This window comes from Peromyscus maniculatus, chromosome 1 (genome assembly GCF_049852395.1).
Source record: "Peromyscus maniculatus bairdii isolate BWxNUB_F1_BW_parent chromosome 1, HU_Pman_BW_mat_3.1, whole genome shotgun sequence".
Taxonomy (NCBI): Eukaryota; Metazoa; Chordata; class Mammalia; order Rodentia; family Cricetidae; genus Peromyscus; species Peromyscus maniculatus.
In genome coordinates this window covers 109,665,005-109,677,056 of record NC_134852.1, presented here as the reverse complement: position 1 = coordinate 109,677,056, position 12,052 = coordinate 109,665,005, and the positions used below count along the sequence as shown (strand labels likewise).

Genomic DNA, 12,052 nt, shown 5'->3' with positions numbered 1-12,052 from the left:
TTGTCATTGTTTTATTCAGGACAGTGCCTGTTTTTGCTCAGGTGGTTGCCATAACCACACACCAGCCTTCTTGTTACTGCCCACACCCCATGCACCTTATGTGAGAAGGAAGAGCGTTCTCTTTTTATTTTATTTGAATTACTGACTTGTATTAATTGTGCAAACTAAAGAGTCTGCTCTGGCATTTCTTCGCATCAATCATGGCTGCCCTTCCTCGAGCCTCAACTGTGCCTTCTCTCAGCCCTCCGCAGTCCCTGAGAGTTCCCGCATAGAGCTTTCAAAAATACAAATATAATGACATCTTTTCCAGCTTAAAAGTTGATCGGCTTCCCAGTGCCTTCTGAATAAAAGCCTGAGTTCTTCCCACGATCCATGCTGCCGTTTGTCCCAGTTAGTCCCTGTCACCCTGCACTTCTCTCCACTTCACCCTCCCCACAAGCTGCAGGAGCCACGCTGCTCCCCACAAGCTGCAGGAGCCACGCTGCTCCCACAAGCTGCAGGAGCCACGCTGCTCCCCACAAGCTGCAGGAGCCACGCTGCTCCCACAAGCTGCAGGAGCCACGCTGCTCCCCACAAGCTGCAGGAGCCACGCTGCTCCCCACAAGCTGCAGGAGCCACGCTGCTCCCCACAAGCTGCAGGAGCCACGCCGCTCCCCACAAGCTCAGGGAGCCACGCCGCTCCCCACAAGCTCAGGGAGCCACGCCGCTCCCCACAAGCTCAGGGAGCCATGCCGCTCCCCACAAGCTGCAGGAGCCACGCTGCTCCCCACAAGCTCAGGGAGCCACGCTGCTCCCCACAAGCTGCAGGAGCCATGCTGCTCCCCACAAGCTCAGGGAGCCACGCTGCTCCCCACAAGCTGCAGGAGCCATGCCGCTCCCCACAAGCTGCAGGAGCCACGCTGCTCCCCACAAGCTCAGGGAGCCACGCTGCTCCCCACAAGCTGCAGGAGCCTTGCTGCTCCCCACAAGCTGCAGGAGCCACGCTGCTCCCCACAAGCTGCAGGAGCCACGCTGCTCCCCACAAGCTGCAGGAGCCACGCCGCTCCCCACAAGCTGCAGGAGCCACGCCGCTCCCCACAAGCTCAGGGAGCCACGCCGCTCCCCACAAGCTCAGGGAGCCACGCCGCTCCCCACAAGCTCAGGGAGCCACGCCGCTCCCCACAAGCTGCAGGAGCCACGCTGCTCCCCACAAGCTCAGGGAGCCACGCTGCTCCCCACAAGCTGCAGGAGCCATGCTGCTCCCCACAAGCTCAGGGAGCCACGCTGCTCCCCACAAGCTGCAGGAGCCATGCCGCTCCCCACAAGCTGCAGGAGCCACGCTGCTCCCCACAAGCTCAGGGAGCCACGCTGCTCCCCACAAGCTGCAGGAGCCTTGCTGCTCCCCACAAGCTGCAGGAGCCACGCTGCTCCCCACAAGCTGCAGGAGCCACGCTGCTCCCCACAAGCTCAGGGAGCCGTGCTACTTCCCGGAAGCTCTGGTTTGTCGTTGCCTCTCTCAGACTTCATGGAGCAGTTTGCATGCCACATGATCAGCGTTAAGTAGAGAAAACGCCTGCTCAAGTCTCATGTCCAGAGATTGTGGTTAAATGTGATTGGGTGTTCTCAATATTGGCTATATAATTTTTCGTTCAGGGTATATCTTTACATATACAACAATATCTAGCTTTTAAGAACTTTCATTACACTCAGTTTCTACACCCCACCTCCCGTCAGATAGCATTAGGTAACAATGCACATCTGTCTTCCATCACCAGGGTGACTAGTATAGCTGCTTGATCTCTTCTCCCAGCATGCAGAGTGCAGTTTTACATCAGCTGGGAGCACTAGCCTTGACCCGTCCCGTCACCCAAGTGACTAGATGACTAGCCTTGACCCGTCCCGTCACCCAAGTGACTAGATGACTAGCCTTGACCAGTTACCCAAGTGACTAGATGACTAGCCTTGACCCGTCACCCAAGTGACTAGATGACTAGCCTTGACCAGTCACCCAAGTGACTAGATGACTAGCCTTGACCCGTCACCCAAGTGACTAGATGGCTAGCCTTGACCCGTCACCCAAGTGACTAGATGGCTAGCCTTGACCCGTCACCCAAGTGACTAGATGACTAGCCTTGACCCGTCACCCAAGTGACTAGATGGTGTGTTTCTCTTTGTGGAGAATTTCCACAGGCATGAATTCAGGAAGCATCCCCTCCTCAGGTGGCCATCCTGTGTGAAGGCAAAGCAGTTGCTTCTTCTCTTGTCAGGCCCTCCCCTCCTCACCCCTGCGAGGATCAGGATGTGCCATGTTATTTTGAAAAGCCTAAATCCTTGAAACTTTTCTCCTCCAGTTGGATATGAAAGGGGGCCATTCTGAGGCCGGTCTTGATGTGGCCGGGCTCTGAGGGTCTATTTGGATAACACTGAAGAGTGGAGGAAATGTGACTCTGTCTGTGGGCTTTAAGCCCCTAAGGTAAGATCAGAAAGCGTCTGGGGCAGTGAGAGCCAAATAGTTGAAGTCATACATTAATTATGGTCATGAATCATTTTTATTTTGAAAGTCCTTGCCATTTGACAAGGTTGTTTGCACAGTACCAGTGGAGTTCTAGGCAGCTCCCCGCGAAGTAACCGCTCTGTTGGCGTCTCCGCGGGTTGATAATACCTATTGTTTTTAGTCAAAATTGCTTGTTTCCCCTGCCTGAAGGAGTGGTCTCTGTGCAGTTTTTCTTGATAAAGTATTTTGAATTTATAAATGTAGGAAACAGTGATCTTTCAGTTAATCTCCCACTCTATCAATCTCACGAATGTGCTAATGTTATGTGTAAACTCTGGACATCAGGAAATCCATTGGGCGCCTCTGTTGTACCCCTCCCTGTGCTCAGCATCTAGAGCGTGTGTGAGAAGATGAGTATTCTTGCCCCTCATTAAGAGCTGCTAAGGAAGAGGACAAGGGAAGAACCATTCCCTGTAGTACGCATGGTCCTTAGTGCTGCTTGCTGCGGTGCTGTGTGTGGGTGGTGTGGTGCGTATGTCCAGAGCAAGGAGCAAGTGCCTCCAGCTGCCTGGTGCAGCCAGGGAAGGGCAGCGGAGCAGAGGCTATGGCTGAGCTGCCTCTTCGTGGGTTAAGTAAAGCTCTGCTTACCTGCGAGGGTGCAGAGAAAATGTGTGGGCAGATTCACGGCTTATAAAGAGGCGCAGGAATAAGACATGGAAGATTATGTCCAGGTAAATGCCAGTGGATCAGTATTACTGAATTTGAAGATCCAGGGAGATAGGCTGGGGATGAAATAGGGCCATTTCTCAAAGACCTCCCCTTGCACTCAGGTTTCTGTCGAGGTGCCTTTGTAGGACTGTGTTACTATCAGTATAACTAAGCATACATAGGCCCATCAAGAGGAACAGGATGGCGCAGTCCTGAGGGAGCTGCTGAATGACCGGTCTCACGAGCAAAGGCGCCTCCTAGAGTTGACAGTTTTCAGATGACCTCAGCAACTATGAAGAAATTCCCAACAGCCTAGAAGTGTCCTACTGACGTGCTCCCAGAGATATTGATGCCATAAATCCGTTAAAAAATGAGCGACTCCTTCTCCCTCCTACAAAGAAGACATGCAGGCTAAAAATTGATAGCCAATTTTAATAAATGAAGTCAAATTGACATACAGTACATCATAATGTGAGTTTTCCTCAGACTTCCTCAGTTCCCTAGTGTCTGTCCCTGGCCACAGAAGCAGCTAGCTATTCTTCTGACACCATAGGTAGGTCTTATCTGCTGGTGGGTTTTAGATCAAGAGCAGGACACAGCTATTCTTGTTTTGCTTCTGGCTTTCTTCATTCAGCATGTTTTTGAGATTTATTCATAGTCTTGTGTGTATCACATACTCTCAGTAGACTGTTACCATTTGGTTCTTAGTGTCCCAGTTGGTGGATATTTGGATTGTTTTCTGTGACCTTTTTTGTTGTTGTTGTTGGAGACAGTGTTTTCTGTAAATTTGGCTGGCTTTGAACTGACTATGTAGCTCAAGCTGGCCTTGAACTTTTGATCTTCCTGCCTCTGCTTCCCAAGTTGTAGGATTACAGGGCACACAACTACACCTGGCTTCTGTGAGCATTCTGAAACCGAGCTTGTGGACTTAACGTTTTTGTCTTTTCTGGGTAAGCACTTATGATTAGAACTGCTGGACCGAAGGTTAGATGTGTTTTAAATTTCCTAAGGAACTGCCTTTTCAAAATGTTGGTATTATTTAACTTAGTAGCAGTGCCCGTACATTCCACTGCTCCCCGCCCTGCCATCGCGTAACTTTAGTTCTAATGTGTGTGAAACAGCGTCTCACCGTGAATGTCATTACATTCATCTTGAGACTAAGATGTTAAATTCCTTTTTCTATGCTTACTTCACTGTCTCTTTGAAATCAATTTTTAGTGCACAAAGCAGTGGTAGTTTCATTCATACATACATACATACATACATACATACATACATACATACATACATACATAATGTCTCCTGAGCGACCCTTGCAAGCTTTTGATGTCCTTGGTTTTCTTGGTGCTGGGAGGAATGGGCACCCATGTGGTTTTTCTTTTCCTGTCCCTGGGGCAGAGGTTGTTAGGCACTTTCTGTTTGTATATTTATTGGTGATTTATTATTTTTTCCTTTTGAGAATGTCTCTTCAGTTCATTTGCCCATTCATTGAACAAATAATCTGTGGGGGTTTGGGTGTGTGTTTAATTTTGGGTTGTTTTATTTTATTTTGGGAATTGCAGACCAAGCCCAGGGCCAACCACTCTACCACTGAACTAAATCCCCAACCTGCTGAGTTTTTCCTCTACTAGCCGTGGGTATGGCTGCCATCAGCAGATGCTCTCCCGACTCCGCAGGCTGTCTTCATCCTGCTGACGCTCGCTTTGCTGTGCGGCTTTTTGACTGCGCACTCCACCTTCTGCGGATCCCGCTGCGCTGCTGGAGTCCTTGCGGAACGCCTTTGTCTATGCCTGTATCTCCAAGTTGCCCGTGCTATGTCTTGAAGTAGTTTTTGTTTGTTTTATTTTTTCTCTAGCAGTTTCAGAGTTTTAGGACTTAAAGTCTTTGATCCACATTGTTTTTTTGCAGAGTGAGAGGGATCTGATTTCCTTTTCCTTTATGAGGATATCCAATCCAGCTTCCTGCACCATTTATGGAAGAATGTCTTTTCCCTGGTGTGGCTCCCGCATAGTTCTTTGGTTTTGCTCCTTTCTCCCAGTTTGAAGACTACATTTTCACTTTCCTCATGGTATCTGTAGGTGAACAGACATTCCTGGTTCTGGTAAACTAGTAAATGGTTGTTCTGTCTCTGTATGTATGTGTGTATGTACGTATGTATGTGCATCACATGTGTGCCTGATGCCCATGGAGACCAGAAGAGGACATTGAGACCCCTGGAACTGGAATTACAGATGGCTGTATGCTTCCTTATGGGTTCTGGCAACCAAACCTGGGTCCTCTGTAAAACCAGTGCTCTTCACCACTGAGGCATCTCTCCAGCCCCTTGTTTGAGACAGAGTCTCACTACTCTGTCACCACTGGTCTCAAAATCCTGGGCTCAAGTCGTCTTACCTCTGCCAACCAAATATCTGCATGTAGAAGAGCACCTGGTTATTGATCTAGTTCTCATCTTTATGTTAGTAACATACTTATGTTATTGATCATGCAACTGCAGAAAACCTTGATATCTGACAGATTTTAAGATTGGTTTGTTACTTCTAGATCTTTTACTCTTTATATAAATTCTAGTAATTTATACAAAGCCCCATGAATCCCCATGTCTCTGCCTCCCAGCAATGAGATTACAGGCTTGTGCTGCCAGGTCCAGCTTTTACATAGGTGCTGGGTATCGAACTCAGGTCCTCATGCTTGAGCAGTAGGCTCCTTTCTGACTAAGCCTTCTTCTCAGCCCCTCAACCCGATCATTTTCTAAAGTGCTTCCAACCCTCCAGAGTCCTTCGCCATAACTATGTTATAGCAGAGGTAGGCTTTTCAGAGCGCTGTTATTTTAGGATTGTGATTCCTGTTACTTCATTATGTTTGAATCTAGAAATAATTGGTTAGTTCAGGGTTGGCTCTGTTTATCCTAGGAGATTTATAATTCATGTCTGTGACTCTCTGTGTTTAGACTTTGTAATTAACTCACTTACATTTTTCTACAACTTGTATTTCTAGGCTTCATAGAGCCCAGTGTGCAATTAAACAGACTCAGGTAACTGTTCAGAGAATTGGAAAGGAAATTGAAGAAAAACTAAGACTCACGTCGACAAGCAATGAGCTGGTAGGTTTTTGTACAAGTACCTGTTCAAACTTCTTGTTTTCTTCAAATGATTATCATATTATTCTTAGAAAAAAGTCTCTAGACAGTACCAATAATGATGCTAATAATGTTGCATTAAGATGGCTGCTGGTGTATTTTAAATGTTAGAAATAAAAGTTCCCATTTGCTAATAATGTAAGGTAAATCTGCTATATTCTGTTAGATGAAACTTGAGATTATATGTAATTACTTGGAAGATGACTAGCAGACTATTTTATTAACATCTTATAAAAAGTGTATAATGAGTAAAAAGAGCTGCCAGGACGGGGTAGGGATGGGGGAGACCAGTAGGGACTAATTTACTGAAAGTAAGCATTTGGGCGGGTACCGACGATTCAGCCGCTAAGGTACCTGCCCCCAAACCTGACGACGTGAGTGTGGTCCTTGGGACTCGGGTGGCAGAAGGAAAAGCCCACTCCTACACATTGTTCTCTGACTTCTATGACACACGCACTTACAGATACTAAATGAATAGATAAATGCAAAAACACATTTCATTGGTATAGATACATAGTGCTGGGTTTGATGAGGACAGTTTCTTAAAATTTAATGTGTACTTTGATTATATTTACCCAGAATTAATCTACATTTAAAAGATGGATTTTAAAATCAATAGGATCAAACATAAGCGGCCCATTTGTGAACAGTGTTTACCTCTAGAGAAATGTGGGGTTGGTGAGGCATTCAAAGAAACCGTGACCTCAGTCCAGATGGGGGGATTGCAGATCTTCATAGAACTGGATGCTTTTTCATACTCTTCCTTGAGAGGGAAAGAGTAGCAGCTTTGGAATGCCTGTTCTGTCTCTGTGAGCCAGGTGTGAGCACTAAATTACACTGTGCTTCAGATGAAGCCACGTACTGTGTACAGCTTTCTATGCGCTATGGGGTACAAAAATACTTAAAATGTACAACTTGGCATGAAGTCACAGGAATTATTTGCACACAGGAACTAGAATCTCACGTACAGAGCCTCTCCTCACTGTCACTTGTATCCACTTATCCAAAGGCACCTCTTACACTGAAGGTTTGTCTACACAGTCACATGCTCCTGGAGTTCCAGGAGACATGTGTGCTGCTACCTATGCACACTCTCTCCTAGGATTTGAGCTAATGAATTTGTTCAACCTGTAGAAATGTGCTGATATTGACAGTCCACACAGCTGAACTTCATACATGCGCTTGTGCTGTCCCTGGCACATAGCAGACGTCCGATGGTACCCAGTAGCAGCTGTTTGGGTCTTTATAGCACTTTCCTTGTCTATGGACAATCCTCCATGCTAGAGAAACAACTGTCCATTGTGTTATAACTTAGGGTCAATAAAGGACTAAATTCCAGGCCGTGAGTATATATATTGTAGGGGGAGGGAAAAGTGTCAGGTTTTAATCCTTCCTGCAATGCACAAAAATGCTGCATTTTTAGGACCCCTGTCTGGGGAGAACTTGCTAGGTTTTATTTATCTTACTTTCCCAAGCAGGACTGGGAAATGACTTGCGTCATTAAGTGGCTGCATATGCTTTGTCTCAGGGTGGAAACATGTATGCTTAATCCTGTTTTTCTAAAATATAAGTGGTGACACACGGACTCGGGTGATAGAATGCGTGAGTTTACTGAGGTCAGGTTCACAGGGTCACTCTGTGGTTTTTGCTGCCTAGTTAACACAGAAGGAAGTCAAGGAGTTTTGAGCTGGAAGTGAACCTAGAAATCATCTAGTTCCCTAATAACCCCATTGAAAATCACACCCTAGCACACTCAGTTCCCTCTCCTGCTTGGTTTTTCACTGTAGTATTTATTACCATCTAACATGATACCTACTTAATATACTTTTGTCTCTCTAAACTCCATGAGACTTGGGATCGCCACCCTCCTACGTCTCCCTCTTCCTTCAATTTCTCCTCCTTCCCTCCCGCCCTTTCTCCTTCCTTCCCGCCCTCCCTCCTTCCTTCCCATTTGATTCCCAACATCTAGACAAACGTTTGCTCATAGTAGATGTGAAGTAAGTATTAAATAGTTGTTGAATTCAAGATGAATCTATTAGGCTGGAGAGATGGCTCATCAGTTAGAGTGCTTGATTCTCTTTTAGAGGACCCAGATTCAATTCCCAGCACGGGGTGTGTGTGTGTGTGTGTGTGTGTGTGTGTGTGTGTGTGTGTTGGTGTGAATGATGACAATGACTCACAACTGCCTATAACCCAAACTCCAGGGGACTGATGCCCTCTTCTGGTCTCCATGGGCACTTGTACACAGGTGGCATACATACTAACAGGGACACAAATATACATATAAATAAACATTAAAATAGAAAGGATCCAATACAGTGTCTTGTTATAAACTCTAAGTTTACTTGTAGCATATTAGAAGTACTGTTACCTTTGCAAATTGGTCCAAGTCCATTTACTCCATCCCAAGTATTTTTAGTATATAAGAATCACTCTTCGTGCTCACTTCGGCAGCACATATACTAAAATTGGAATGATACAGAGAAGATTAGCATGGCCCCTGCACAAGGATGACACGCAAATTCGTGAAGCATTCCATATTTTTTTTTTTTATCGGTGGATTCTGCTGGAGGATCCGATGTAGATAAACACTGGAGGGCTCCTGTTGCAAATGACCCTCTGGAGCGATGGAAGGATCTTTCTACTAGCACGTGGAGGAGACCTGATCTAGTGTTGGTGTGGCCCTGGAGTTTGGTTTATGTCTTTCCTCAGGACAATGAGGTTCCTCTTTGGATTCCTGAGCACTGAATGTGCCCTGTGGCTGCTGCTGAAGCCCAACATGACAGAGACCTAATGGGTCTCCATGAAAAAAATCTACCCTTCTGATGCCAATGGAGATTGAGAGCCCAATATGGCCAGCTTTGGCAAGCATTAATGTAAGCCTAGGAACTGTAGCCATGAGATTGGATTCTCCAGAAGAGCTGCCAGCTAAAGTCATGCTGGGATCAAGAAAAACGGGCTTTGGCGGTTCGTGTTCCTGGAGTTGTATCCATGCCAGTGGATGTCCACACAATCCAGAAGAGAATCTGACATTGCTGCTGCCGCTGTTGCTGTTATAACAATGGTGCACACTGCTGCTACTGTTTCTGGGATTACCATTTCATAATTGCTTACTACAGCTAGCACAATGGAGACCCTGGCAACAAAAGTAGCTACCACAGTTAGTTAATTTTTCATTCTATTGGGCATGATAAATTTAATTCATTAGTTATATACATCTCGATAAGCTTTGAAAATTATAAACTTAAAACTCAAGTTCCAGTTGCTTTTGGGATACTATCTTACAAGGACTCCAACGTACAGTATGGCTCATTAAGGAAGGGAATGGCTCAGTTGCCTTTAGCCTACTGGCTATGGGTGAGATAGGACCTCTGTTGGTCTTTTCTATATCGAATACACAGATTGCAAGCCCAGTACCACTTTGAGATCTTTGGCAGCAATTAACCATGCAGCTCACACATGATTGAGCCTGTATGATAATGAGTATTCAGAGACGGGTAATGCCTGGGGGGCACTCACCAACCTAAGACAGAGCACCTGTGTGGCCTGGGCAGGTGTCTCCATGACGAGTAAGGTGACCTGCTGATGCCCCACGCAACCCAAGTCAGAAGCTCATTTTTTAATAAAAGGGGGACCTGCAGGGCCCTGGCCCCCGTTTTGGGTAACTGTTGCCTTGCTTGTGGACCTTGACCTTGATATCCTCCCAATGCTAATTCCCTGCCAGATTCCACCCTCCTGAATGCTTAGGGGAAGTTCCTTGTCTGTGTATCCTGAATAATGGGCGTTAACAGCTTAGATGCAAGATTGTAAAACATCAGTAGTGAACTTCTGCCCTCTGGGGTCCTCCCATTGTGCTGTAAGCCTGTATTTAACTTCCTACCCCCTTCAAGAAATGACATTTGACATTTAAAATTTATATATATATATTTATATATATTTATATATATATAATATATATTTATATTAATATATATAAATTTATATATATTACATATATATGTAAATATATATATATAAATTGAATGAATACTACGAATGTAATCTATGAATACCACAAATGTGATTAATATCATGGGTGTAAGTAATTTAAAAAAAAAATCACTCTTCACTCTAGCCCAAGGGAAAGGGCATATTTGATGCCGAAATCAATCAGTTATCCTTTTCAAACCTCTTCTTAGTTAGCTTTAAATAATTATCTGTTAAGAGATACAGAGTTTATAGGTGATGCCTTGCAAAGATTTGGCATCTTGTCACATTACATCCATGCTCAACATGAACTCTGGCATTTAACTATATTTCCTAGGCAATGTCTGCTGCCGTCATTATGACTTTTACATTGTGTCTGGGGTTTTGTTAGCTGTTTTTGTTGCTCTAGTTGTGTGTCTTTTAACTTTTCTGTTTTGTTATGGTGCTATGCTGGAGCACATTGGTTGAGTTTAGAATGTTAACCCCACTTTGTATGCCTGAAGGAAATCCTCTTGGTCATAATAAATTATTTTTACCATAATACTGTGTTCAATTTGTTTAAAAATTTAGAGAATGTTTTGCTTTTATTTTCATGGGGAACATTGGTCTGCAGTTTTGTTTTCTTGCTGCTGTCTTTTTTGTGTTGAGGGTGATAAATGTATGTGTGTGCGGTTTTCCATATTCGTGTGTTTGGAGGCTAGAGAAGGATGTTAGGAGGCCTCCACTATCACCTCTGCCTTATCCCTTGAGCCGGGCTTCCCCAGTTTTTGACTAGGCTGGTGGCCAGCTAGCCTTTAGTTTCCACTATTACCCCCCAGCACTGGGGTTACAGGCTCACAAGGCCATGCCCTGCTTTTATATAGAAGCTGGGGATCCAAACTCAGGACCCAGGCTTTCCCAGCAAGCAGCCTTCCCTGCTGAGCTGTCTCCCTGTTCTCCTTAGCTTGCTCTTCATTTGGTTTTTGTTAGAGTGGTGCCTTGCTACTTTCCCGGCAGGCAATGTCCTTCCTCTCTGTTTTCTGTAGGAAATGTTGAGTTGGTTGTAGTTTTCTTTGTAAGTTCTGAGCTAGAAATGCAGTTTCAACAGTTACGGGATTGTTCCGGGTATCATCTTGTCGTCTTTGGTAGCTAACTGCATCCTTGCAGGGACTTTCATTCAAGAGGATTCTAAAGGTGATGTAGTGTTCCCTTTTCACTTCTAAATTACAGTTTTGTGATGAACACTCCATGTCTTAGTTGGCGTTCATATCTCCTATCTTAGAAGAAGTGCCAGGTTTGGAGCATCTGCCTGTAAAAACCAAATTTTTAGATTTATAAGAATCTTGCAGCCGGGCAGTGGTGGAGCATGCCTTTAATCCCAGCACTCGAGAGGCAGAGCCAGGCGGATCTCTGTGAGTTCGAGGCCAGCCTGGGCTACCAAGTGAGCTCCAGGAAAGGCGCAAAGCTATGCAGAGAAACCCTGTCTTGAAAAACCAAAAAAAAAAAAAAAAAAAAAAAAAAAAAAAGAATCTTGCAATGATAATTTAGAATTTCCCTATAGGTTCCTCCCCGTTTTCACTAATGATGACATCTTCTGCATCCATGGTGCAGCTGACATGCTGTGAAGGCAGAGCTAAGACTGTAACATTAATATGACACTGTTAACTCCTGACTGTTCAGATTCCACCAGTGTTTCCACTCAAGCCTAGCCTAGGCTACTTAGTGAGTTCAAGGCCAGCCTAGGATACATAACAAACCCTTTCCAAAATAAGTGACGTAATTAATAACTC

The 12,052-nt window shown here is 45.2% G+C and overlaps 1 protein-coding gene and 1 non-coding gene across 4 annotated transcripts in view; both read left to right on the top strand.

Moving 5' to 3' along the window:
• Window positions 1–12,052, top strand: part of Uvrag (UV radiation resistance associated) — a 277,558-nt gene that overhangs the window by 133,428 nt on the left and 132,078 nt on the right. For all 3 annotated transcript variants that reach the window (XM_076547989.1, XM_076547997.1, XM_076547992.1), the window contains one exon: window positions 6,176–6,281. In XM_076547989.1, coding sequence (XP_076404104.1) covers window positions 6,176–6,281 — 106 coding nt within the window. The remainder of the gene's footprint in view (window positions 1–6,175; window positions 6,282–12,052) is intronic.
• On the top strand, window positions 8,756–8,862 carry LOC143271598 (U6 spliceosomal RNA). The gene has a single exon (XR_013048819.1). It is a non-coding gene; the product is annotated as a U6 spliceosomal RNA (small nuclear RNA).